Source organism: Exophiala bonariae, assembly GCF_035927105.1.
Source record: "Exophiala bonariae strain CCFEE 5792 chromosome Unknown scaffold_36, whole genome shotgun sequence".
Taxonomy (NCBI): Eukaryota; Fungi; Ascomycota; class Eurotiomycetes; order Chaetothyriales; family Herpotrichiellaceae; genus Exophiala; species Exophiala bonariae.
The window spans coordinates 89,539-117,148 of NW_027042511.1; the positions used below are offsets into that span (position 1 = coordinate 89,539).

The window sequence follows — 27,610 nt, forward strand, 5'->3', positions numbered from 1 at the left end:
TCAGCAGTTAAACAACACGTGATGAGCTGGGCCTCGCCCAACATTTGCTTTTAAGTGGCTCTCTTGAAGGAGATAGAACCTAACTCTAGCAAACCCACCTGCATCCTCGGTTATGGACTACACTTTAAGCACCGCATCAGTCCAGACGGCAGCAGTGCCACTATTCTAACTGATCTCCTCATCGGAATCCATTCGGAGCGACGACAGAGGAGAAAACGTGATCGACTTTTGGCGAGCCCGCTCACTGGGGTTTCACTCCGAGGAGATTCATTACTCCAGGCGAGTTCAATTCTGAGACAATGATTACGATAGTGAGGCTTGCGGAAACACCCCTGACGACACCGTTACTGGATAGGAACAACATCTTTCGCTCGCACCTCGATTAGCTGTGGTAGCAGTCTCACACCCCCGTTTCAGCTTCCCAGTTTCACTTAACCAGCGATCCGAACAAGTATCACTCCCCGACAGGCCGCCAACTTAGAGGCGGCGAGTGGCTTGTGGGCCGAGGGCGATTTTTTTCGCGGGCTCGACGCCTTTGCAACGCTGGCAGGTGTCGTTGGATTTGTGTTTGGTGGAGATTGTCACTGCGACAGCGGACTCAATTAGCTCTCGAAGGATGGCAATCTACGGTAAGGCCTTCTCAACAATTATACCCGGTAGGTTCGATTGCTTCCGCTCTAACAGGCCCCAGAAGAAGAAGACGGTTGTTGTTTCTGCTTCGACCGATTTGATTGCTAGACAGGAAGGGAGTCCATCCACGAAGTGAGACTCTATGCTGAACGGTTGGTATCGAAGGCAGCCATACAATAATCCTGCGGATTGCTAGCTGTAGAAAATGCGTGGAGGGGTCGAGACGCAAGGAGTGAACTCTGCTGCTATGAGCCTGCCTTCCTCTAGGAGGCCTCTTGAAAGATTCCAGTATTCGCCAATAGGTTTGGGTCTCCAATATCCGCTAACTACGGTCAAGAAAGGCAGAAGGCAGTGTTGTGGAAGACCTTCCAGGTCAAGGATTCGTGCCAATCCATTCATTCGTCGCTATCCATTTGAGACAAAGCACGAATCCCACGAAATGCGAATAAAGGAGAGCCCATTTGGCATCAGCTTGGTCAGCTCACAGACTATCTACCCTACTTTCTATAAGAGATAAGGTATCATGGAGCCTATTCGCGCATTAAATCGATTAGCTAAAAGAAACCAAGACTTGTATTTCCATTGTTAGATGAAGATCTTAATTGTCCTCAATGACTTAGAAATTCTAGCGCAGACTAGGATATATCTGGTAACTGAGCTAATTCCGCTTCTTCATCCGTAGTCAGTATACTTTCCTTCTTCTCTACCTTGGCAGAAACCTTTCTCTACGCTCGAGGCTGTGTTTCCAGTCCACCTTACGTAAGTTCCAGCTCCCCTTGGTGCCATTGATGCTTACGCTCGGCGCCTTTGGCAAGTTGCCAGATTTTTTGTCTGACATGACCACGCCTATCACTTCCCTCAACGACCCTCCAATCTAGCAAAATACTTCCCGCTCGCATCAATATTGATCTTCACATCTCTACAGCTAGTAACAATTAACCCATACTCCTCCAGCGCAGCATCATAACCAATAAATTTCAGAACATATTCTCCACTTCCTAACCATGCGTCCGTGAGAGAACCTTCTCGGTTCCATGGCCAATGCGGTGACCAGATCACCTCCAGATAAGCACAAAAGCGGCAAGATGGATATTTCACGCACGACTAGTGGGTCCAGTGCCTCCGAGGGTTGAGGTTCGGGCGTCTTGATATTGATCTCTTGCGCTGTTCCGCTCGAGATGGCCTAGTAGCGTGATTTCCGTGTCAAGTTGCTAGAGAACACCCGGATAGTTTCAACGCCGATGTTCAACGGCTCGAGTGCTAGTACTTGCTGACACCCGGCGGCTATGCCCTTTACTCACGCTCAACTACGTCCCGTCGACCAAATCCCATAAGATGACGGCCCGTCGGGCCTGGCAGAAAGTAGTAAGGCGCTCGTATCCGCAGCCGTCGGTAAGGACGTTAACCACTTACCTACCTAAAGGTAATTAGGTAGGTCACAGCCCGAAGGCCGGCCCTTGGGCCCAAGGACTATATCCCCTCGGTCCTATCCTGCACCTAATCGCACGCCAAGATTCGCGTGCGGGGAAGACGTTTAGCACCTAATATGTTCTACCTCTTCGATTACAATAAGGGCAAGCTCACGATTAGGCTTCCAACTCCTAACTACGCACCCCGGTTATGTCGAGTAACGCCTAACTCTCGCCCTGAAATAGAGAGTATTAAGTTCCCGTGACACGACTACAAATTCGCAACCACATCCCTCCATACAGATGATCTGCCCTTATCTTTTGACTGAATATGTCTACCGAGAACAGGAGAATCTACGCATTGCTCTAAGGGCAATGTTTGCAGGAAAGTCATGGCCAGTACTAATTACTCCTAGGCAGGGATCTTCATGGTTCGGAAGTCGCTTGATTTTGTCCCTCCGAGATCAGTGATCAAGGCCTACATGGAATCCTACCCAAATCCTGCAAATTACGGGTGAGGTGTTCCCTCGAAACACCCAACCGCCGATTGCGTTGACTCTTACACATGGTTAATGAAATTAATCGTACCTGTGCGAGAATATTGACTGTCTGTGTCGAATTTTAGTCGAGTGCACACTGCATCATGATGGACCTATCTCTAGATGAGCTCTATTGGTGTCTTCGAGCGACGGTAGCTTCGCCCCATTGCATCCCGCGTTGAGGTTGAATTTCAAACACGTCGTGACACTTCACTAGGCTTCGATAATGACGGAAATCTAGTCTCTCGTGTATTAGAAATATCTCCGACATCAGACGCAGCGAGGCTGCACCTGATTTGGGCGGGATACTACCTGTCACAGAACGAGATTTCCGAGAACGAGAACCTTGGTCTATTTAATGAATAGCTGGACGTGTTTTGAGGATTGCGTCCTTGCGTCCCTTATTCGGTGTATCCGGTCACAACTAAAGATGGTGTCTCCGCCAGACTGAGGCCCAGACCACACGTAGGTTTGGCGATTCAGCTCTCATCAGGGAGCTGACATCTTTAGGATAGTGATTCGGTAGGCTCGTGTGTCGCACACACAGCAGCTGAAGGTCGTGCCGCTTGTGGCTCATAGACCGTTGCTCTTCGATCGGTTTAGGCTGAAAGAGTTAATTGTCGCACGGGATAATAGTTCCAGAACGAAGCTGCTTGGATAATATAACAAAGCTATGATCAAGCAAAGGTGACTATGTGGCACACGAGCAGAGACCTACATTTACCAAGAGCCCGAATACGAGCAAGTGGGCTGCCAAGCTGCTGAAAGCTGAGCTGTCAGCGTATAACTAGAAAAACCCGTTTGTAGAGTAGCGAGTATTCTGGTCGAGTGGCTTCGCCAATTAGGATAGCTGGTGTGCTGAAAATGGTAGAAACAAGAAGTTAACAAGCCACGTAGCTCAGCTGCCAGTGTATCCTCGCCAGGCAAATGTCGATCGGCGTTGGCTACGTCACAGCTGTCTCGCCCTACTCTATCCGAGGCAATTTTAGAGGAAGTTATGACCTGATTGGATCGATTGTGATCGATTGTCCCGTTGTTCTGTCTGTTGTCCTTATTCTATGGAAACAAACGTGACAGAGCGACGATTATGGAGATATGTATCTATCTACAGTGAATTCAAGGCCATTCATGCGGCATTTAGCCTCCCCAATGCCCTGCGAGAGCGCCTCGAGAGTGCCTCAGGGGTGCCTAATGGGGTTGAAATTCGCAGAAAATGGGACATCAGGCGAATGGGCCTGCGCTTCAAGTATGCGGAGAGTAGGAACCCCATGCTGTGTGAAGGGTGCGAGCCACATTGAATGGCGTCGCAGTCTTACTTTGGACTACTTCTTCTTGCAAGCGAAAAGAGACCAAAGACTTCAGCGGCCCAATCAATCCATTTTGCCGAGTCTTCTTCCCCCTAAGCCTCAAACCACCCAAGGCTTCATTCAGCTGAGCTTCTCAGGTCCTGCTTGGCGCAAGACCCAGGCGAGAGTCGAGATGCTTCCGTTTCGATAAATCGCTTCACGAACGAAGGGTTCTGCTGTCCACCTCTTTCATTCGATTCGCTATTTTCCAACCTCTTTTGACAGATTGCACAGCGCAATGCTGCAGTTCATATGAACAACTACTCTAATCTCTGTGCTTTGGGCCTCACGGATTGTTTGGCTGTTACTTCTCTCGCTGCCTCTTACATTGTCTTGACTTCCGCAAATTGAAAAATCTGAAAAATCATACCTCGAACTGGTGATTTGTGGCAGATAACATGGGCTCACAAGAGCGGCCAACCCTGTGTAGCAGCGAACCTCCATTGCTGGTCCCTACTACAGGAGGACCAACTCTGCCAGGCCCGCTGTCTGCCCTGGGGTTAAGCGGAATCGGTCATTTGGCACAGCAATCCTAGATACATCCTGGTCTGAAGCCCCAGATAGTAGCCGCAATAGCATTCGCACCGCCTGGACCTCCAGGAGCGCATCTCCCTCCCCCAGGATTAGCACTAACCGCAACAGCACCACCAGTAGGCCCTGCTTTCCCCGAAATTCCGGACAATCTCAATGGCTTCATCCCTGAGAGTGGCATACACTCTCCCGTTACGGATATCGTAAATCCATATATTGGGGAATTTACTGTCCCGTCTGCCAAAATGCCCGAGGAGAAGGAGTTTTCGCCCTTGGATGGGCCTACCAATGTTATACTCGAGGAGAAGTTGGCCACTCAGCTTCCTAAACTCACCGATGAGCAAAACATCATCATCAGCATGGCTCAGGATGTTTTCACCAGTGAGGCCACCGTTAACAACCCCTACAAGATCAAGGTCCAACAGCAGCTCGCGACTGCCAGGGATCCTCTTGACATGAACCCAAAGTCGGAAAAGATCGGCTACCTGGACGAATTTGGATATTTGGTCGAATGGAACAAAATTAAAGACAAAGAAGGCAAGGATATAATGGCCACCCACGCACTAGGCGAGGCGACCAATTTCACCGCCATTGCCGTGGTGGCTCTCGCAAGCGGGAACTACAGACAGGACTCATGGGAGGTTCAGAATGCCAACATGCACATCAGTAAATTCATAGACGTGCTTGAACACAAGAGCTGGGGAAATATGGATGAACATGGCGAAACCCATCCCATCCGGCACCAGGCATGGGTGGAGTACTATGGAGATGCCCAAGTGAGAGACCGGCCAATGTCCAAGGATTCGTTCGGTCAGATTGTTCTGGCCTGTTACTACGCCTACACATGCCCGAACAGCTCTTCGCAAGTACGGCAGCAGGCACAAAGTCTTCTGAGCAAGTGGATCAAGTATCTCAGTAGGCACCAGTGGCGCCTCCATTCGAACTACATCCCAAAAGAGTTCGAGGCATCCGACAAGAAATTCGACAACCTGTTCGAGGACGAAAGGCACCAGAAAAAAATCATGAGTTTTGGTCAAGAGACTTATCTCCTGTATCCACATGAACTGTGGGCGCTAAGGAACTGTGCAATCGAGATAGCCGTGCCGCACGAGATCGTCTTACCGCCTGCAGATTTTTCCACCACCGTCAATGCGACGTTTTTCGAGCCTTTTCTGGAAGATTTGATCAAGAACAGCGGCGACGCTGTTGACTACCTCTACGACCGTCTCCAGTACCGGAAGAAATGGAGTCTGGACCTCGTCCCGGGATGGAAGAAGAGCAGGATCACCGGAACACTCAGCATCGGCGCGTTTGGCCCACTGAGCAAGAAGCAGGTCCGTGACATGTTCAAGGCTGTGGTGCGTGACAGCCTTATCTCCGCCTTCACATTCCATCAGAAAATCGATGGCATCTTCGACAGCATCATGCGACCCCTTGCCCAGTTTCTATACGCGCCAGAAATCACTCAGATCGTGCGTGATCTCATCGACCAGGTCTGCCCCTGGCTCGATTTCACTGTTTTGGTGGAGTTGATGGATTTCGTCCTCGCCCTCGAGATCACCAAGCAGACCTACAAGGAGTCAAATTCGGCCTAAGCCATCTGGCTGTTCATCATGGAAATCGAGTCACGTCCCTATCTGAGGCTTCTGCTCGAACCTCAATTTCGTGCCGTCTTTGGGTTTCTCGCGAAGAGGGGTAACCCGAATGGCACGTGGGCATGGCTTGCCCGCCGGCACGATGTTGTTATGGAGCAGATAGCGGTGTTTGAGGATGCAAACGACGTGCTCAGATGGCGGGGCTACGCGTACGGCGAAAATAAGTACAATGACTGGATCAAGAAAATGGGCGAGCAAGAACCAGATCATTTCTCTTCGCGAATCGATTATCTCGTTTTGAAAAACCTGGCGGGGAACAGAGTGGCGTATACGGGAGTAATCCGCCGTCATACTTCCGCAGGTCTTATGACTTGCACTTATTTTCGTGATCTAGCCTATTTAATCCCGAGGATGGCTAATAGAGAATATTATGCATCCCCCGGCTCTGTATAACGGCTGACTCTAGAGGATCCATAAAGATAACTAGTCGGCCTACGGTATACTACAAATTACTATATTCTTCACCGTTCATCGATGGTTGCTTCGGAAATGACCTTTAACCACGGGTTCAACCATGTCGGGCTTTCCGTCATCGATCTCGATGCTGCCGTTGCCTGCTATACTAAGGTCCTGGGCTTCCACCAAACCCCTAAGATCCTCGAGTTCGACCGGGCCCACGATCCTAGTTCCCCGATATTTTCCATCTATGGGGCGACATTACACAAAGGCAGATTCGCATTTCTCATCTCCGGCAACGGAGTAGGTCTTGAGTTATTCGAGTTCGAGAACCCTAAATCGGCAGGGGTGACAAAATCATTTGACTACAGCAAAGGTGGTTTTTTTCATATAGCCATTACAGATCCTGATCCTCCCTCTAAGGCTAGAGAGATTGAGGCCGCCGGAGGCCAGATCATTGGTGAACCCATCACAATGTTAGAGAAAAATCATGCCTACTGCGCCTACGTTCAAGATCCATGGGGCAATGTTATTGAGCTTCTGAACCTAAACTTTGCAGAGTTGGCGATAAGACTAAGTGGCGTGGATGAGCTATAGGAATTTGTTCCGGTGGTGAAAGTTTGGCAGTCGAAGTAGGTTGCTGATAGGTAGGGTTGGTATGAGAAAGGATGAATTCTAAGGGGCGTTTAGTATGGCGAATATATAGGCAACTGTCACTTACCATATTAGCGCTGTTACTGTCTCTCTATTCCTCAGTATTTTAATAAGATGTGTGACCTATTCCAAACAACGGGCATACAATTTCGTCTAGAAACTAGCGTTCGAGTTCCGAACCTTGACCACGAGGCTTGCCATACGGTCCCACGCTTTACTTTCTACTAGGCTATCTAGATGCTTATTAAGCATGGCGTGATCCCTGGACTAGATCCCGGGACTCGAATTCTAGATATAATGAGCGACGTCTCTTTGAATAGTGTTGCTAACACTGAGAAGGTCTGATAGGTAAACGACGTTAGAAGCATATGCCCCTTTGATATACCGTCGCGCGTTCAGTTCTGTACGAAATCACGAGCGATGAAAAGATCTGGCTCTGAGGAATACTTTACTCTTCCGTCCCGTACAAAGTAGTGTCTTAGACTTCGAATCTAATCGCAGGGTGGTCTGTAATACTCCGCAGGCCATGAGATAACGTGCCGGATACTCCGCTGTCGCTCAACAAGAATAAACGATCGGTAAACTATTACCGAGAAACGCCATATCTTCTAACTTAGCAGAAAGGTTTGAAGCGTCATTGGTGGAATTTAAACGGCGTTTTAGAATGAAGATTTACAGATATTAATTAAACATTCATATACTCTAGTAAGTAATTCCGACACAAGTATTATTGCCTATCCAGAGTTTCATGATGGGTTCACGAGGTCTTACAAGGCTCGACCACGAAGTCGCTGTCATCGGAGCTGGGTTCTCTGGTATATACGAACTATACAAACTCAAGAACGCAGGCTTTAATGCTCGACTTTATGAAGCAGGTTCTTGCGCCGGTGGCGTTTGGTATTGGAACTGCTACCCTGGCGCTCGTGTCGATACTCCCGTACCGACCTACCAATTTACCGACGATAATTCGTGGCTGGACTGGAATTGGAAGCAAAGATTTCCCGATTACGCAGAGCTGCGATCATACTTTGCTCATTTAGTCAAAGTCTGGGGCCTTTTCGATTTGATCAAGTTCAACACTCGCGTGCAACAGTTACAATGGGACGAGCAGACCCATACTTGGCGTCTAAACTTATGCCAGACCGATGGAACAACCTCAGAGACTATCGCTCGCCATGTTATCGTCGCCACTGGCTTTGGTTCTAAGCCCTATATACCAGCCTTGAAAGGTCTGGACACTTTCAAGGGCGAGTTCTATCATACTGGGCTCTGGCCACAGCAGAGCGTCAGCTTCGAAGGAAAGCGAGTTGGAATTATTGGTACTGGCGCCAGTGGTGTGCAATTAATCCAAGAGACGGCCAAAGCCGCAAAGCATCTTACTGTCTTTCAAAGAACACCCAATACGGCTCTTCCAATGATCAACCCTAAATATGACATCGCCGCCAACGACAATTGGAAGAGGGTTTTCCAGGACACCAAAAAGGCTATGCTCAAATCCCATGCAGGCTTCGACTATGAATTTCTACCCGAATCCTCGTTAACATTAGATCCCAAAGTCAAGTACGAAGTCTTTCAAGAGCTGCTCAATGCTGGTGGTCTGCACTTTTGGCTAGGCACCTACCGGGACGTTTTATTCGATCAGAGTGCCAATGACGAAGCATACGAATTCTGGCGCCAGAGTGTACTCCCTCGCATCAAGGATTCTAAGAACAAAGAGATCCTGGCCCCTGGTAATCCCTGCGATCCCTTTGGTACAAAGCGCGTTAGTCTAGAGAGGGGCTATTTCGAGGTGTTCGATCGAGAAAATGTTGACCTGATCAATTTACGGGCGAACGGTATCGACGAGGTGTTGCCTGAAGGTATTCGTACCGTCGACGGAACAGTCATTGAACTGGACATGCTTGTGGCCGCTACGGGCTTCGATAGCGTTACCGGAGCAATCACAGCTATCGATACTTATGGATTAGATCCTGAGCTCTCTATCAAGGATAAATGGTCCAAGGGCACTTACACTCTATTCGGATTGGCGACGTCAGGTTTTCCTAACTTGTTCTTCATGTACGGTCCACAAGCACCCACTGCGTTCGCCACAGGACCGCTATCAGCAGAGTGCCAGGGAATGTGGATCACGACACTACTATCACACTTAAGGGAGCAAGATATCACGAAGATCGATGCAAAGCCCGAGGCTGAGCAGTGGTGGAGAGACCACGTCCTGGATCTAGGCGAACAGGGTCTTTACACTAAAGCTAAGAGCTGGTACTACGGAGATAACATCCCTGGGAAACCTCGTGAGGCTTTGAATTATATGGCCGGACTGCCCAAGTACCGGGCCATGTTGGAAGATTCAGCGAGCAAAGGCTACGAGGGATTCACATTGTCCGCTTGAGTGCAGATGGATGGACCCGGTGGAAATGTCGGAAGAGGACCATGTTTGCGAGTACAACACTGGCAGCCTATGGCCAAGGAGTATTTGGGACCACTCGAGTATATATGAAATCCAAGAATAGAACAGGATCTCAATATGTGTTCACTACTCTAGTAAATATTTATACTACATAATTTCACCGAACGGTTAGGAATAGTATCGTTGAGTGAGCTTTTGCAGGAAATAGCTGTCTAAGGCGGATCAGACATTTTGCTACATTTATTAAGTTAGATTATTTAATGAAGAGTAACATAGTTATAACAATTTCCTTATCACCCTTTCATGACCTATATACCTTTTCGTCACGGTGTCATGCTTGTCACAAAGATAGGCTACAGAACAGTCTCAGAGGGGTCAGATCAATGCTACCCGTCTGCAAGCACAATATGAGAGGGGATTGTTGCTCAAGAGACTGCCAGAAAAGGTTGCACGGCAATTTATGAGTATGCGGAGATTCATTGCCGCTGTGAAAACTTGGGTCAGGTGTCTAATAGATAGCAGGCAATGACAGTTTAGCCAAGGAGGAGTGTAGAAGAGGAGGTATTAGTGTCGGAGTCGCGGCAGCAACTGTTCGGTGGTGGTGCGTGCCTTGGTGACTGCATCACTACACTCAACGACAAAGCGGCTGGGAGATGGCAAATCGGCGACAGAGTAGATCATCAGGGGACACCAGCGCTGCGGAGTTCCTGAGGATTTGATCTGTAGCAACTGATATCCTATGGCACTGACACCGCGCCTTTTCGTCAAGCTAGAGTCGTTGTTAGGTCTAGATTGCTACAATTCAAGAGCCAAGAATCCAAGTCAAGCGGGTGAGATGGCAAGGGAGTAGGTTTCTCTCAGTACCATAACCTATAGTGCTCAATCTCAATATCGACTTCAATGCTCTAGTCTGCTCAATGCCGTGCACAAGATGAGCTCGCCGTTCCGGTAGCTCCTTGTGTACTTCCACAACATTCACGAGAGCTGAACAACGGCCTGCAATTGACTCGCAGGTCAGACTGTTGACTATTCAACCAGCTCATTCTCTTGTAATTCCACGAACTCCTGTTTCATCTGGGTCTCATCACTCCCATTCTCATCACTCCCGGTAACCAGCCCATGCTCTTGATAGGCAACGACAAGATCAGTATCGCCAAACAGTTTTGCCACTTCCTCGAGGGGCTTGTGTAAAGTATCCGGGAATGTGAAGTATATGACACACATGCCTGAAAAGGTAATAATAATGAAAAAGAGGTAATACTTCCACCCAATATTGGCGAAAGCTGTTGGAGCAGCTTGCAACCAGACCATATTTGCCAATGCATATGTTCCCATCCCAATAGCCATTCCGTGTGCTCGTAAGTGAGTTGGGAAGATTTCTCCGGCATACCACCAGGTAACACCATCAAGAAACAACGAGAAGCCCCAGACAAATAGGTAGTTCCATGCAACACAAGCTCCAAGTGCAGCCTTGTTAGTGGACATTCCATATGTTGCGACGAAGGAGGCTTCTAGGATCAAGCTGAGTAGGCAGATACCGAGCCCAATACTTATGAGCTTTGGACGCGCAATGCGATCGACAATGAGTACGGCAACGAAATTGCCGACGAATGCAGTGCTTAGCCAGCCCGCCTGAAGAATAAGTTGATCTTGAGGACTGTATCCCAGCGATCCGTAAATAATAGTGGCGTAGTCTGAAGTACGAATAAGCATCATCTTCCACGAGCTAGACAATAATTGGACTCACTGTTGATAACAAGAGCACCTGAACTGACAACAGTGAAAAGTAAACCAATGGTCATTAGAGCTCGCTTCCTGTAGGATGGCCTCCGGACAATTTCCAACCAACCCGTTCTCAGCGTCGATTCAAACTGGATCTGCTTGTTCATTTGCTCGAACTCTTGTCTCGCGAGACTGTCGTTACCATGAACGGTATGTAGATCGGAGATGATCTTCCATGCCTGCTCCGACTTTCCCTGGAGAATCAGAAGTCGAGGGCTTTCAGGAACGAAACAGAGGGAGATCAAGCAAAGAATGGGCGGTAGACAGCCGAGTGCCAATGGAGCACGCCAGGCATGAGGGGCTTCATAAAAGAAAAACCCAACTCCGATCCATGAAGCGGTGACATAGCCAAGATTGATCATAATTCCGCTGATATCTAATAAAGGACCCCGACCTTTCGGTGGGACGACCTCTACAACCCAAAGAGGAGCTGACATCAAGCCCATGTAGCCACTACTGACGAGTCAGCTCGTCTGATCTGTTGACCATGGCATCACACTTACCCGAAACCGGCAGTGAAGCGGAAGACGATAAACATTCCAATGTGGACAGAGCCCGCCAATAAAGCAGTCGAAACGCACAAGATTACTTGGCCGATGGCAATGACACCTTTGCGGCCGACCTTGTTCGCCAATACAGCGTTCAGCAAACAGCCAAAGAAACCACCGACAAAGAAGAGAGCGTTTGCGGCTCCCATCAAATCTGGAGCGTTAGGGGCAGTATCAAGACACATTGCCCTGATGAAGCTGGGTTGCCCAAAAGTAGTAGCAATGATTGAGGCGCTGTAACCGTAGGCTGCGACAGCCCAGCACACACCTGTACATTCTAGGATGGTTTTAAGCTTAAATTGGCGGGTAGGCTGTGCTTTGAAAGTCTCCATCTTCGAATAGTGGACCAAGTGAGGTGTAAAAGTGGACGACAGGCGAAGGGTAGTTGGATCACGAAATTTCCAACGAACTTTGGTCGAAAGAATAGATTAAGTGTGACTGCCCTTATGTATTCACCATAGACTCCGTTGGCTCCTTTTTGGTCACATCGAAAGCTCTGCTACAACGCATTGTATTTTATGGGCGGAGGTATATAGCCGTCCCCACTATTGTGCCGGAAGACTTTCTCCTTCATCTGGATACTAGGTAGATACCAACTAGCTATGGCAAGGTAATATATTTCCAATCCTAATATTTATGACTACCAGTATCATTGTCGTCAGTTGTATCTACCCACGAACGGATTTCACGAAGAGAACTTCAGTATAGTGCTCACACACGGAAAAACAACCCGGCAGGAGCTAGGGATGAAATGTCGGACATGGATTTGAGCAAAGTGGTAAGCTTAAAGTTTGTTACTGTAGTACACTTTGTGGAATGGATTGCCGAAGCCTTGCTTGGTTTGAAACACCTTCGTATTAACGCTGGATTGCAGGTGACTATTACTGGGGCAGCTTCGGGAATTGGACGAGCCACCGCGAAGCTGCTTGCAGCCAAAGGCTATACTGTCTCGATAGCGGACCGAAACTCGGAAGGACTCGATGAAACGTTCAAGTCTCTTCGGGAAGCAGGAGTACCCCACCGTGTCAAGCACCTGGCGACCACCGTCGACGTAACCGATAGTCATCAAGTTAATGCTTGGGTCAATCAAACCTTGCAAGAATACGGCCGAATCGATGCGGCGGCAAACATTGCTGGTATACTGTACGACGACAACTTGTTGAAAGACGAAACCGACGAACGGTTCACAAGAACGATGAACGTTAACGTCAATGGTGTCTTTTATTGTCTCCGGGCTCAAATGAATGCCATGAAAGACGGGTCGAGTATAGTAGGTTGAATGAGTCAAATTTATCGCAATGCGCTTGGGCGTAGCCTAGGAGAGTTTGGCATTGACTAATTCCCTCCGACCAACAGGTCAACGTTGCTAGTGTAGCAGCACACAGGGGGATGAGCTTGGTTGGGGCGTATTCTGCGAGCAAGCATGCTGTGCTTGGCCTTACGAGAAGTGCAGCACGAGAAGCACCTGGAATTCGAATCAACGCCATCTCACCTGGTATAGCAGCTTGTTACTTCTTATTGTTAAGACTGGCTGACGCATTTGATTGTAGGAAGGACTACTACACCCATGACGGACACTGGAGATCCTGTTTGGGGTGATGGGCTTACCAGCCAACAGATCATGGTACGTATGGCAGCGCCGATCGAAATAGCCAAAGTCATTGCATTTCTTCTCTCCGATGATGCTAGTTTCGTGACAGGTGCTACCTATATGGTTGACGGAGGATGGTGCGCCTAAACATTGCATTCGTCACAAAACAAACTTTTCAAAATGATATGTGCAGCATCTGGCCTCGGTCTTAGAGCCAGCTCGTGATCCAACGCTTTCTTCTAGATAGAATGGAATTGCTACGAATGATATATTGAATCAATAAGGATTAACGAAGGGGTTGTGAATGCAATTAAGCGTACCCGAGTGTCTCACGGTCTATTGTAGCCAGTATATTGACAATATCCCAAACCTATATGATGACTGGGTGCTGAAGGCTTTAATCTCACGCAATGGCTGCGATGAACCCTTACACCACGACTGCCGGGAGCGTGAGTAATCACAAACAGATTCAGTTATGCTTCTTTCTGTCACGGAAGTCTGTAGATATGCACGGCTGGGACAGTCGCTACGCATAACCCTAGCCACAAGTTGTCCATGATTTAAGAGAGTTACGGAATTGGCCTATATCCGCTGAGACTGCAGAAAGAATGTTACCTGGATGACCAAAACTTGCAAAGCTATCGGTTCTGGCGACAACGCTGCCGAGTGTAGTTCTTGAGATACACGAAGACTTATTCTTGCCATCAGCTTACACTTATTATGTAACTAACAATGGCCCTTGTGTCCGAAAAACGAAAAGCGCTACAGGTTCTCGCTCAGACATGTGTGGAAATTGCTTGCCTTGTCGTTGAGGCCCTATATGCTGTAGAAGGTATTGAATTCTCAATGCCTCCCCTGTGTATCCCGCTATTGTGAGAACGTCACGCAATCACGCTGCATTGTGACTTCTACCTATACGCGACTCAGAATTCGATAATGGGTCAAGGTCTAGGAGAAACCTTTCTCTTTTGTATAGATTAATATGAGTACGTGGTAGGGAATAGCCCGTTATCTAAAGATGTCATTGATATTAATCACAAGAGCAGTAGCTGATCCATTGACAGACGCATTAGTTTGCAGGAAAAGATAACACTTTCCCTACCCAGGGCTTCTAGATGGAAAAAAAGCCTAAGGCGGGGTAGATTACAACACAACCAGCATCTATATCTTCCTGAGACTTACAGTAAGTTCAACTATGGGTTAGGCTATTCATAGAGCCTAAGTAGATATAAAATCCAGTTAAGCATAAATAATGTTGCTAGCTTGAGACTCGACTCAAGAGCTATAGCATACGTAAACCCCAGATATCTCATCATGTTCTAAAAGATGGCGATAGCGTTTGGGTGGCTTCCTATACCACCTTTCTAACGTTAGCATATATCACATTTTGGGTAACCCAGTATATACATACCAGGGACATTAGCCGGGGCGCTAGAGATGAAGAAAGTGTATTGTTTCCTGCTTCTACACATCTCAGCCAACTTGTCAAGATCCCACATCTCACCGATTGGCAGACCCCAGAGTGGAAGGAGATATTCGTGGAGGTTTATGCCTGATCGAGGCCAAGCTTCGAAGGCTGGAGCATCGCCTACTACGGCACTGAAGTAGTTGTTGTGTAGAAAGTCGAGCATCTCTTCCGTTTGCTCGACTCCGACAAATGCATGTTCCGACTTTTTCAGCATACCAAGATGCTTCCGCTCCGTCTCGCTCAGTCGATTATAGTGGTCGACAAACCCAGAACGAATGAACAGTAAATCACCATATTGAAATTGCAGACCTTGTGATTTGGCACATGCGTGAATGTCTTCCAGCGAAATCCGGTGGGTAGTGATCGGATCGTAGCTCTTGCCAGTATAGCCCCAATAGTCAATCAAAATACCACGGCCAGCTGGAAATGTTATTGTCTTCATTGACTATGAGAGACGCGGCAGAAGTCATACCTATCCCATGTTCAGCCCATGCCTGCATTCCACCATACTTCGCATTGGGAATTGCGTCTTTGGTAAGCTTCATCGTTAGGTTATTTGATGCTCAAGATGTCATACCACTTACTCCATTGTAGAAGATAATATTATTGTTGGACCTGAGTCCGACCTGATCAGAAAATTATAAATGTACTCCCATAGTTATATGGTAGTAGTGGTCTTACATGCCGGAAACCATCCCACTGTTGATTATTAACATTTTTGGTGGATGCCGAATGATATTGGTAATACGACACTGACCTGTGATCCACTCTGCGTATTCATATTGTACAAGTCATCATAAGCAGACTCGCTAACAGGTTGAATCGTGTGCTCAAAACCCTTTCTGCCAAATGATGGAGGATCTGGATAATCCGTGCGCCAGCTTTGTAGTATACTCGTGTTAGTCTCTTGATGCGCCGTGGTCATCTGGTCATGTACCGACTTGAGATTTATAATCGTCCCGGTCTTTATCAGCTTCACTGCTTCTTCTATACGCTCCTTGGTCAGGAGATTAAGACGCCCAAGCTGATTGGAAGTAAGACTATCGTCCACGTCAATAATATCGGTGATGATTTCGTACCTCATCGTCCGAGCCCCAAAACCATGCTGCTCCGGCTGGAGCTCCAGAAATCGCAGGTAGCTCTGAACGCATAGGCAATGCATTTGAGTTAGGGTCGAACTTCATCATGTATTTCGGCTTCTTTAGCCGCTCGACTGTACCACTTAGAGAAGTGTAAAGATAGATGTTTTCGTGTGAAACAGTCGGCGTTACAACAAAGGCTCTAACGTAATAGATAACCGTGGATAGCAGCAGCGAAATATCTAAATTTTACTAGTATAGCATGATCATGAAAGGACGATATAGCCTGCAAATTGCAAGGTACAGTTTGGCCACCGATACCTGTTCCTGAACGCATCCCCCACGTTCTTACCCTATATCGGAGGTACTTTACCGACATTACCCTGTGAGAAAATAACAAAAACGAAAATGGGGAGTCAACTACTTGTAAATGTAGTTTCAAGTCGCTTCGGTGTAGGTTGGCCACTCTGTAACCGAACTTGTCCAGCATCAACAGAGTGACACGAGTGCGAACGTGAAACCGGTCACGGAAAACTATTACCGTGACACAATATCTATTTTCTTGTAATGACATACGCTACCCAGACACATGAAGACGTACATTTACGATCGGTGCCGAGTTTTACACGCAAAACCTACGAAATTAAGCTTTGGTCTACTTATCAAACAGCGCCATCATATCTCCCTTCCTTAATACCTATGTAGTGTTAAATCCGTCTTCATTGCTTACTAGTTTAGAGGTTACTAACCCTGCTACGGGTATACGTAGATTGTCAAAGCGATCCGAGGACTACTCACGGCGAACGACTGCCGATGCAGAACAGAAGACCTAGGGAGACAAAAGCCAGCTATATCGGCAGTCATAGATGTCCGAGGACCAAGCTCACTATGAACCCTGTTAGAAACTCCGCATAGCCTCCTTCCAAATAAGCATTCGATCTCTTGATCAGAGAGTTCTGGCGGAGTGGCTTTCACGCTTTTCTCTCAGATAATCATTCATACAATCTTTGTGCAGAATCACAGCAATTGAGTGTCCCGCCAAGCCATGGGACGACCAATCCGTCTTGGTGCTGTTTCTGGATGGCAGGGAGATCGCAAAGAGGCAATGTTAGTACAAGCACTGGCAGAGCCTCGTGCAGATGTCCTGATTGGTGACTGGCTTGCCGAACTTACGGTTGGCTGGGCTGCAAGGGAGAGGTACATGGACCGCGAGGTCAATCCAAATGAAAAGATCGATAAATACTACGTCAAAACTATCGTGGAGGTTTTCGACAAAGCAGTAGAAACCATTGTCCAGCGTAAACAAAAGCTTATCACCAATGCGGGTGGACTGAGCCCCAAAGGTTGTGCAGAGGCTCTGGAGAAAGTACTGCAGGAGCACGGCCATCAGCTGAAATTGGCATATATTGAGGGCGATGACATTCTTGATCGCTTCGAAGAACTTGACCAAAAGCATACTTTCAAGCACTTCGACAATGACAAGGCACTGAACACGCTCAACAAGGGCGATTGGGTCGGAGCTAATGCCTACATTGGAGCGTGGGGAATCGTTGAGGCTCTACGAGGTGGCGCAGATATCGTCGTGACTGGAAGGAGCACTGATGCTTCTGGCCTTGTGGCAGCAGCGGCGTGGTGGCACGATTGGAAACAAGATCAATACGATCATTTGGCGCAAGCAGTGGTGTGCGGCCATGTTATGGAATGCTCCATGTACGCCACGGGTGGGAATTTCTCGGGATACAAGGCGCTTTTCGAGAAACCTCACGATACAGCGTTCCCAATAGCCGAGGTCAATGCTGATGGTTCCTTCGTGATCACAAAATCATCCGAGATGAATGGTCTGGTCAACAAGCAAACTATCACAGCGCAAATCTTGTACGAAATCCAGGGGAACATGTATCTAAACCCGGATGTTCAGGTCGATCTTCACCATATCAAGGTGGAGGATGTAGGTCCCGACCGTGTCGTGGTAACTGGGATCAAGGGTTATGCTCCTCCAGAGACGGCTAAGTGTGCCATCTTCGCAGCAGGCGGTTACCAGGCCGAAGCGTTTGCATTTGCGACTGGGCTTGAGACTACAATCAAGTTGAAGATGTTCGAGAAGCTATGTCGCTGCTGGCTGACCACGCAACCGCAATATAAATTCACGACTCTTGAATTCCAGCATGTAGGAATTCCGGCGGTAGATCCTAAGAACGAGCCTGAGGCCACTTCTACCCTGCGTATATTTGCACAAGCCCACCGTTTGGAAGATTTTCCACCAAATGGTCTGCAGGCTATGGTTGAGGGTCTAAGCTTGGGTACATACCCTGGTTTTCATCGTGCTCTTGACATGAGGAATACCCTTCCCAAACTCTACATCGACTACTGGCCGTCTTTAGTTCCGGAACGCCACCTTAAACTGTCACTTACATTCCTTCATGGACAAACAAGGGCTCTCTCCCCACGTCCGCACACAATCCCGGCCATGAAATCCGCATCTTACGATGCAAAATCACCGTACGAGGACAAGTGGGGCCCGACAACGCGTGAACCGCTAGGCAGCATTGTCATGGGCCGCTCGGGCGACAAGGGAGGGAATGCCAATATTGGCCTCTATGTCCGACATGTTGACGAGTACGAATGGCTAAGGACGTTCCTAGATGTGAAGAAGTTTGAGTACTTACTGGGTGACGAGATGAAGCTTGTCACTGGATTGGAAAGAGTGGAATTCGAAGGCCTCCTTGCTGTCCATTTCCTGGTTCGTGGTATACTGGGCGAAGGCGTGTCAAACACGTCTCGTCTTGATGCCTTTGCGAAAGCCATGGGCGAGTTTGTGCGAGCACGTGTGGTGGACTTACCAGTAAAGTTCTTGAATAGAGGTCGGATATAGGCTTTTGAGTGGTACAGTAGTGGAGTCCGAAGAACAGAAGCGCTATTGATGCTTTCACGGCGATTATTGATTTGGGACCTTCCAGGGTCTGAACAATCTATCGCGCCTCAATTTTCGACCCAAGGCTTTTGCGGTATATTGTGATCGAAACATTCGCATCCGTTCTTCGACCAGCCAGCAAGAGCTTGTACACGTGCAGTATGCGAGATGATCTCCAGCACATTGCACTGTCGTATCGTCCAACGGATATATGCTGGTGACTGCTCACTTGGTAAAACTCCTTCACTCTAAATGTCACATTCATGGAAGCGGTCTCTCACTAGTAACCTTCAGATAGCAGTAAAATTTCCTTGGACTACCTCAACAGTGCTGAACGATGAATATGTACCACAGTCTTGTACAGCAATCTGACAATGGCAGCTCTATCCGCCTCGTCCCAGGTAGAACAAACAAGAACGCTAACCACTATCCATACCCAGAACCACGAGGCTCAGAGCTTGATCATGACTGTTTTTGTCTCCGTCCACGCATGCAAAGCTTGTAAAGCGCACTCTCTCCCTTCTCCACTTTGCTTGCTGCCTCCGAACGGTAGATCAAAAGGCATCGTTGGCGACGTGCAATTCACTCCCACCATCCCGGACTCGAGTTGTTTGGCGAATTTCAAAGCTCTGTTCAAATCTTTGGTAAACACGGATGCGTAAAGGCCGTATTCGGTATCATTGGCCAGTTTCAGAACTTCTTCTTCAGATACAAAGGTATTAACGCTTGCAACTGGACCGAACACTTCTTCGCGATTGATGGTTGAAGACTGTCCCGGGTTGAGGAAGACGGTTGGCTCCACAAAGTAACCTTGTACACCAATCCGCTTGCCTCCAGTGACAAGTTTTGCACCCTCCTTATTGGCTCCGTCAATATAAGCCATGATCCGTTCGTACTGTAGTGCGTCTGCTTGTGGAGCGTGCGTGGTGGTAGGATTAAGTGCATCTCCTGCTTTCCCCATGGCTTTCTTGAGTTGAGCCACATACAACCCGACGAATTTGTCTATAATCGATTCGTGCACGTACACGCGCGAGCTGGCGATACATATTTGGCCCGAATTGTAGGCGATGGAAAAGGCCGCCATCGCCGCAGTCTCTTCGAGATCCGCGTCTGGAAAAACAATCAGAGGGGACTTACCCCCAAGTTCCAATGTGACATTTTTGAGGTTGGACTCGGCGGCGAGCTTCTTGACGATGCGGCCTGTAGCTGTGCTGCCTGTGAATGCTAGCTTCCTAATCCGCATGTGACTGGCTATAGCCGCTCCAGTCACGCGTCCATGACCCGGAACGATGTTAAAAACACCCGGTGGAAATCCGGCGTCAATGATGAGCTTCCCCATGTAAAGGGCCGTCAATGGTGACTTCTCCGATGGTTTCAAGATCAGAGTGTTGCCTGTGACCAACGCGGGTCCAGCTTTCAACGCTATGGCGATCAATGGACCGTTCCAAGGACAAATGGCTCCACAGGCGCCATACGGCTGGCGGATAGTCATATTAAGGAACCCTGCTGTTGCCATGCTGGTCTCTCCGTGGATCTCTCGTGCGAGTCCTGCGTTGTATCTCAGGACGTTTGCCGCCCATTGAATCTCTGCCGGATAGAACGTGACAACCTTTCCCACGCTGATGGCCTCAAGCCAGCAAAATTGTTGTGTATGCGCGATTAGAAGGTCAGCGAGTCGATTGAGACACTCTGCCCGCGTGCTTGAATCAAGTGCTGCCCAGGCTGGCCCTGCCGCTTCGGCTGCGTCTACAGCCGAATCAACTAGGTCAACATCAGCCTGGGAGATACGTGCAGTCAATTCCCCATTTGAAGGGTTGTGAATCGCAAAGGTCTCCTTAGCTTCCACGAATTTATTATCGATGAAACATCTCGTTTCTATGTCGTGCACGCCCTGAACACCATTGGCCATCCTGATTGACTGAGCTGAAAGGTGTCCTTCAATAACGATCGAAATGTTGATAACTTAGTCTCAATAATGAAATTGCAAAGTCAATTTAAGTTGATAGAATTTTATTCAAACCATTAATGCCGTGCCGTTACCGGACAATTCACACCTCCAGGTATCAAAATCAGATCCATTTCCTCCCGAATTTCAATTGGCGTCGTGACCGGCGAAGTGTCACCGAATGGCAGAGAGTGACCGTTGAGGCATGGCCGGCAAAGTATGGCCGCTGTGGCAGGTCCAACGGATGAAAAACAATCACAGACACAATAATTGCTGTATGAGGTAGCGTTCTTCTCTCCTGAATTGTATGCTCGTCATCCTCACCAACCTCTTTGCAAGATGGGAGAGACCATGCGCGCGGCAGTGATCAGAAACCCGGGTCCGAATTTCAGTCTCGAGATCATCGACAAGCCCAAACCTCAACCTAGAGATGGTCAGCTTCTTATCCGACTTAGCGTCACAGGATTGTGCCATTCCGATCTTAGCATGATGCTGCGCGAATGGTCGGGGTTCAAGTCGAGGATGGAAACTCCTGGCCACGAGGGCGCCGGAGTGGTCGAAGCCCTCGGGAAAGGTGTGACGACGTGGCAAATTGGAGACAAGGCCGGTGTCAAGGGGATCTCATGGGTGTGTCATGAGTGCGAGAATTGCATGAAAGGCCGCGAACAACATTGCCCTCGGGCAGAATTTTCCGGTCTGACCATGGAAGGAACTTATCAACAGTATATTGTCGTCGCCGCCAACTACGCAACTCGAATTCCAAATAAAGTGGATTTTCACTACGCGGCGCCCATCATGTGCTCAGGGCTTACATCTTACTCTGCTCTACGAAAGAGTGGCGTTCGCGCTGGAGAGTGGGTGGTCGTGCTTGGTGCTGGAGGAGGGCTGGGTCATTTCGCGGTCATGATCAGTAAAGCCATGGGCGCACGTGTGATTGCGATCGACCAGGGCAAGGCCAAAAAAGAGTTATGCTCGTCTCTTGGAGCACCCGAATTCCTTGACATTTCTTTAGAACCGGATCCAGTTCAGCGCACGCTAGAGATCACGAATGGTGGAGCGCACGCTGTCATCGTCACTTCGGCTCATCCATCCAGTTACGCCACAGCAATGGACTATCTACGGACTGGTGGAACTATGGTTTGCGTCGGATTACCTGCCACTGGCTCAGCTATCGCTGGGGCCGATCCGCACGATTTCGTGACCAAAGGCATCACTGTGAGAGGAACTTTCGTAGGAACACTGAGCGAAGCTGCAGAGGTGCTGGACTTGTGTGCGCAGGGGCTGATCACGCCAGTTGTCACAAGGTTCCCCTTTGCGCAGCTCCCAGACGCGGTGCGGCTTTTGAAAGAAGGGAAAATTGTTGGTCGAGCTGTAGTCGATCTGTGGTCGTAGTAATAACCGTAGCATTTGGTCATTCTTTGCTTGGTAGAAAATAAACCCCAGAAGACTTATGGTATTCTTGTAGATCTTGATGATGATGTGAGACATTTCGGACCTCGGCTGCGAATAATGAAGTGAAATTAGGTTTAGCGGCTGATAACGATGTTAGAATGCCTTCGAGTCCGCGCGTAAGCCCAATCTGGTAACTCTGCCGGTGTGCCTACGCCGCACTAGTTCCAATCCGGTGTTCTAGCAGCCTTGGCAGCACGTTACTGTGCAGGGTAGGGATGCCAATCACTACTGACCCATCGGGATTGCTTCTCCGCGCTTAATAATCTGCCATTTGCCAACGCTCAGAGCCGGTTCTGCCCAGTAGTTAGTCTAGGTCTTCATGCGTTCATTTACGGCCTCATGATTGGTTGTTGGTCTCCCATGGGGATTTCGCTTACCCCACGTAAAACCAGCTTCATGGTTATGATCTCGTGAACTGGGGAAATCGATCCGATCGGCATCCAGAAAACCCTCACCCTCTTGGCGGAAGGGCTGACCCCGCGTGGTCGACATCTAGACATCTCAACTTCCGGAAACTGTGGCCACCTTACAAACAATGTGTGTTTCAGATCTGATCTCTTAGCACGGCACTGGACACTTCATGAGAGAGGGATATCGATTCTTTGGGCTAGTCGTCTGCGCTGTCGAACGTGGTCTCAGGCTTCAAAAGTCCAAGCCGCCAGAATCAACCTCCGAGTCGCGAAACACCCTGAGATAACGACGACCATCCATGCCGAAGCAACAAAAGGCTTCTAAAGGGCTGGCGTGCCTCAGCTGCCGACCCAGAAAGATCAAGGTCGGTCGCTCTGAACCTCTAGAGCTCACGCTACTGACATTCGAAATAGTGCGAGCGTGTAGATGGCGTATGTGAAAGGTGTAGGTCAATGAAGATACCCTGTCGGTTTCCGGAGCGCGATGAGCGCCAAAGGTACGTACGAAGATTCGAATGCTCACCTCAAGAATTGACATCATTCGGAGACGATTTTCCAAGGAATACATCGTCGACCTCGAAAACCAAGTGCAAGATTTCAAAGCCATACTCGCAGACCTACAGTCGCAGCTTGAAGCACAACAAGCGATTCTTTCCTGTAATCCATGTCGCGAACATGAAATTGTCTCATCACAGACCCAGCCGGAGCCCCAGCCCCGAGGGTCGAACAATATTGCACCGTCCAATAGCTTCGAAACATCTGAATTTGTGGACAGGGAACCCGTTGAACCCATTGCGAGTACTATCGATCTCAACAATAGGGACGGTCTAGGGTTGGCAGATACCACGCCGAGCTCAAGCTCCGGCGAAAGTATCATCACCCTTTTACGCGGGACGAGGAATCGCCTCAACAGCAGTATCGAGAATGGGCAGTCAAGGTATTTTGGACCAACGTCAAGTCTCCACCTCACAGAAAATGTTACATCGATCCTTAGCTATTGCGAGAACATCTCTCGAGCAGGCTCGGACTTTGAGAAGGAAATTCCTCAGGCAATGCAGCAGTATCTACTCGAACTGTACTGGAATTATCAGCATAACGTCATGCGCATAATCCACAAAGAGGCTTTTCTGGCGGGCTTGGAGGCGGCTCGCGGTCCCTACTACAGCCGTTGTCTACTACTGTGCATTCTAGTGTCTGGAGCGCGAATCTCGGCCAATCCAGAGATCCGAGCCTTGTCGATCCCATCAATGGATGAAGAACATACCGAGACACCGGCGCTTTTTAGACTTGCTCAAGACGCTCTCGAGAAAGAACTATTGAACCCATCAATAACCACTATACAGTCTCTAATGTTATTGAGTGTCCTGGACTGCATACAGTCCGATGACATGAAAGGATGGCTGAAATCAGGTGAGTTCGAAAAGTGCCTCTATTTTCTCCTTTCTGACCTGGCATAGGAACCGCATGCAGGCTAGCCTTCGACTTAGGCCTTCATCAAGACTTGTCCCACATGTCGCAAAGCAGATGCAGCCAGATCGACATAGAAGTCAGAAATGTCGTATTCTGGGGGTGCTTTGGACTAGACAGGTTTGTCAACTTGTTCTCTATGCCACAGCAATCTCACTGATCATTGATAGGCATTGGGGTTTGTACCTTGGCCGTCCCCCCATCATCAAGCTATGTGATGTATACGTTCGAAAACCTAGCAAGACTTCCACGTCGTGGGACGCGGTAATATTTGCTGCCTGGACAGAGATCCTTGATATAGCAGGGCAGATTAGCGAGAGATTGTACGCTCCACCTGACCAGTGCTGTGGTTCCGTTCCGCTAATGACTCAAAGAAATACCAATTCATGTTTCCAGGAGCAGATTAACATTTATATGAACGCTCTGGAGACCTGGGACGCCAACATGGACGCTACTCTAATACCCTCTGCCACATCACCACCTGCGGTCTATCAATTGCGGTAGGTGGGGTGATGAAATGAATTTGATGTCTCGCCCTGACTCTGGCTATAGGATGCAGTATTGCGCCCTATTCATCCTCCTCAATCGACATAATGCTGGTCTTGGGACCTGCCTCGATAGCAGAGTTTCAGATATGCTCAAGTCGAGACGGACTTGTGTTGAACACGCCCTACAAATCTCCAGGTTGATACAAGACTATACAGCACATCACCAAGCCTATACTTTGACTGGCTCTGCTCTTTATCATATCACTTTAGCAGCAACCACGCTCATTGCCGAGATCGCAGAGAAGCAGAAGAATAACGTCGCAGCCGAATTGGCAGCACTGACAGGCTGTCTCAGCATCATGAAGCAGATGGAGAGTACCGAGATTGTGGCACTCCACGTTCGCAAGATTGTTCAAACTATCATGCGAGTATGTGATATGCAAAAATTTCCCATGGACATGGGCCAGCGTACGGCGTCTGTCATTCAAGAAATCACCAATATACCGCTGGATGAGACCTATAAACCAGATGAGGCTATGGCGGACACTTCCGTCATAGGCGGGGCCGATGCCCCTTCGGCGTCTATTCAACACGATATCTTCTGCTCTAACAGCATCTTTCAATTTCCGTTCGAGGACGTCCTCATAGATCCTTATTTAGCGAGTGACTTCTTCGAACAAAACCCAGGATGATGGAGGATCGCCACGAAGATAATGGCGAGCATGAGCCTAGCATTAGCAGGCCGCTTTTTCGGTTGTACTTCCAGTTTTATGATCTCATCGTATTCAAAATTTCTCCCTCCACATCAAATCAACATCAGTACGAACGGTCTGATCGGCTTCGACTATTAGTGCAAACCTGGACCTATGATATATCGACCGAGTAGATAAATTGTTCCGACCACCAGCTAGGATGGAGCATGTAAAATTTGGCAGCAAGGCTGTTGGTCAACTATACAGAGTACTTCTGTCGATGACACTGATATGATGGGCTCACCAGTGGTATCGACACCACCGAAGGGGCCTTATTGGCTGAATTAGAGGAACAGGACAAGGACATAAATATCGGGACTCAAATCTGAGACTTCATCGACTCCCCGTCGGATATTATTCTATGCAGGTTTACATCCATATGGGAGCAGCATAACTTTAGCGGCTTGAGGACGAGGGCTGTGGTCAGTGTTCATGAGGCAGCCACGCCAGTGTATCCATTGAACTCGCCAGTTTCTTGCAGAAGCAGAGGGAGTTCATCGTCCCGGAGCGATTCGAGCACTCCCTTCTCCCGCGGCTGCCAACCCAACTGTCTCAAGCGAGTGGCACGACTGCGACAATTTGAGCCCACCACCAAGGGCGTAAACTCGCCAAAGAGGTCCTTGTAGTCCTGCTCCGGTATTGTCTTTGGGGCAGGATCCTTGATGCGCCCGGCGGCATGCAGCGCTTGGCCGATGACCGCGATAGGCTCAGCCCACGCGATATCGTCCCCAGACTCGCAGAAAAAGTACGGGTTCTCCAGCACCGTGACTGCTGACGTCTTCTCGAGCCAGTGTAATAACGTGATGTACCCTCTAGCCAGATCTAGCACGTGTATGGTCGACCATACGGACCTACCTTCGCCGACTTGTCCGGCATAGCCGTGTTTGAGGGCAAACCGTGCCAGCGTGGGTAGTTGGATTGACAGGCGTTTGTACTTGTGTTGAATCCCGTATATTAGCGGCGGAATCATGATGGCTACCTTGACTCTAGAGCCGAGTTCCTGGCGAGCCCGGATAATGGTCAGGTCAATCGTCCGGTGTGGCGCCGTGTCAGGGAGGGCGTCAATGTCATGGGGCTTGTCGTCCGAGTAGACCCTTTCGCCTTTGTATTGGCCCATTGCAGCGTCGCCGAATAGACCAGTGCCGCTGGTGTGAATGTAGATGGTCTGCTGGCCGGCTTGCGCTCGAAACTTAACGCCCTCGAGAACGGCTTGGACGGATGGGAGGTCGTCGGCCGTGGCGATGTGGAAGACAATGTCGCAAGCAATGGTCTGTTTGGTGATGACTTCACTGTTGGCTAGTGTGCCGTGGATGGTCTTGACACCGTCTTTTTGCAGCTCGGCAGCTGCGGATTCTCGTCGGACGAGGGTCGTGACCGAGTATCCTTCTACTAGAAGGAGATCGACGACATTACGACCTACGCTGTTGGACGATTAGTATGGTCACAAGACATGAGACATTGGGAAATGGTTGATTACTCACAGGCCTGGTCCGAGTAAGAAGACTGATTTGCTGGATGCTGACATTCTGAGTCTGGGAAGGTGTATTAGAGATGTTTGTAGTTTCTCAAAATGAATATGATTATATTGGGCGAATGGTAGAGACCGAGGAATTTATATCTTTCGCCAATGACCAGAGTTAATCATAGAGTCGTTTAGATATCATCGCCATTGTCATAAACGCCCCTAAACACAACCTCCGTCTTCCATCAAGTGGTACTTTATTTGTCAGCACTAGTGTGTACCGTCGCCGGTTGGTACAGCATGGTCGTTGAGGCATGGCCGGCAAAGCAAAGCCGTGTGGACGAATGTCCCGTGTGCATTACAAACACCACGGTGAGGCATAAATCAGGGTGATTCTACAGTAGGTTTCAACTACTGTGAGTGGATTTCCCCTTTTAGTGTAGCGTCATGGCTTGCCAGTAGGACCTCAGTGGATATTATGATTATCAATGCTCTAAACTTGAGCAGCAGTTAGAGACTGAAGCCGACATCCGAATTCCCAGTTTACGCCAGCTCGAACTTATCTCTTAAGGTTATAGGTTCTTGCAAATTTCGATTCCACACATTGCGTAAATATACTTAATCCCATTGGCCGGATTACGTTTCCTTAGTTCCCGTCGTATAAATTTTCTTAGTCTCCATCGGTGGG

The 27,610-nt window shown here is 48.7% G+C and overlaps 10 protein-coding genes across 10 annotated transcripts; 6 read left to right on the plus strand and 4 right to left on the minus strand.

Annotated features, from left to right (window-relative positions):
* Positions 1-4,700: 4,700 nt before the first annotated feature.
* On the plus strand, positions 4,701-6,050 carry LTR84_009115 (uncharacterized protein; the record flags this gene model as incomplete). Its single annotated transcript, XM_064852657.1, has 1 exon — positions 4,701-6,050. The coding sequence occupies one exon, from the start codon at positions 4,701-4,703 to the stop codon at positions 6,048-6,050; it is 1,350 nt and encodes a 449-aa protein (XP_064701121.1).
* Positions 6,051-6,584: 534 nt separating this feature from the next.
* On the plus strand, positions 6,585-7,103 carry LTR84_009116 (uncharacterized protein; the record flags this gene model as incomplete). The annotated part of the gene is made up of 1 exon (XM_064852658.1): positions 6,585-7,103. The coding sequence occupies one exon, from the start codon at positions 6,585-6,587 to the stop codon at positions 7,101-7,103; it is 519 nt and encodes a 172-aa protein (XP_064701122.1).
* Positions 7,104-10,593: 3,490 nt separating this feature from the next.
* LTR84_009117 (uncharacterized protein) lies at positions 10,594-12,229 on the minus strand (the record flags this gene model as incomplete). Its single annotated transcript, XM_064852659.1, has 3 exons — positions 10,594-11,261; positions 11,315-11,802; positions 11,853-12,229. 3 exons carry the CDS (start codon positions 12,227-12,229, stop codon positions 10,594-10,596), a joined length of 1,533 nt encoding a protein of 510 aa, XP_064701123.1.
* Positions 12,230-12,648: 419 nt separating this feature from the next.
* On the plus strand, positions 12,649-13,635 carry LTR84_009118 (uncharacterized protein; the record flags this gene model as incomplete). Its single annotated transcript, XM_064852660.1, has 3 exons — positions 12,649-13,167; positions 13,254-13,392; positions 13,448-13,635. The coding sequence occupies 3 exons, from the start codon at positions 12,649-12,651 to the stop codon at positions 13,633-13,635; spliced, it is 846 nt and encodes a 281-aa protein (XP_064701124.1).
* A 1,172-nt stretch (positions 13,636-14,807) lies between these two features.
* Positions 14,808-16,140, minus strand: LTR84_009119 (uncharacterized protein; the record flags this gene model as incomplete). Its single annotated transcript, XM_064852661.1, has 7 exons — positions 14,808-14,848; positions 14,900-15,376; positions 15,429-15,495; positions 15,541-15,582; positions 15,638-15,655; positions 15,714-15,980; positions 16,036-16,140. 7 exons carry the CDS (start codon positions 16,138-16,140, stop codon positions 14,808-14,810), a joined length of 1,017 nt encoding a protein of 338 aa, XP_064701125.1.
* Positions 16,141-17,080: 940 nt separating this feature from the next.
* Positions 17,081-18,907, plus strand: LTR84_009120 (uncharacterized protein; the record flags this gene model as incomplete). Its single annotated transcript, XM_064852662.1, has 1 exon — positions 17,081-18,907. One exon carries the CDS (start codon positions 17,081-17,083, stop codon positions 18,905-18,907), a length of 1,827 nt encoding a protein of 608 aa, XP_064701126.1.
* Positions 18,908-19,397: 490 nt separating this feature from the next.
* LTR84_009121 (uncharacterized protein) lies at positions 19,398-20,855 on the minus strand (the record flags this gene model as incomplete). The annotated part of the gene is made up of 1 exon (XM_064852663.1): positions 19,398-20,855. One exon carries the CDS (start codon positions 20,853-20,855, stop codon positions 19,398-19,400), a length of 1,458 nt encoding a protein of 485 aa, XP_064701127.1.
* Positions 20,856-21,230: 375 nt separating this feature from the next.
* LTR84_009122 (uncharacterized protein) lies at positions 21,231-22,283 on the plus strand (the record flags this gene model as incomplete). Its single annotated transcript, XM_064852664.1, has 1 exon — positions 21,231-22,283. The coding sequence occupies one exon, from the start codon at positions 21,231-21,233 to the stop codon at positions 22,281-22,283; it is 1,053 nt and encodes a 350-aa protein (XP_064701128.1).
* A 769-nt stretch (positions 22,284-23,052) lies between these two features.
* LTR84_009123 (uncharacterized protein) lies at positions 23,053-25,400 on the plus strand (the record flags this gene model as incomplete). Its single annotated transcript, XM_064852665.1, has 7 exons — positions 23,053-23,118; positions 23,168-23,185; positions 23,234-23,250; positions 23,301-24,176; positions 24,391-24,543; positions 24,595-24,720; positions 24,773-25,400. The coding sequence occupies 7 exons, from the start codon at positions 23,053-23,055 to the stop codon at positions 25,398-25,400; spliced, it is 1,884 nt and encodes a 627-aa protein (XP_064701129.1).
* Positions 25,401-25,890: 490 nt separating this feature from the next.
* LTR84_009124 (uncharacterized protein) lies at positions 25,891-26,985 on the minus strand (the record flags this gene model as incomplete). The annotated part of the gene is made up of 2 exons (XM_064852666.1): positions 25,891-26,881; positions 26,942-26,985. 2 exons carry the CDS (start codon positions 26,983-26,985, stop codon positions 25,891-25,893), a joined length of 1,035 nt encoding a protein of 344 aa, XP_064701130.1.
* Between the last annotated feature and the right edge of the window lie 625 nt (positions 26,986-27,610).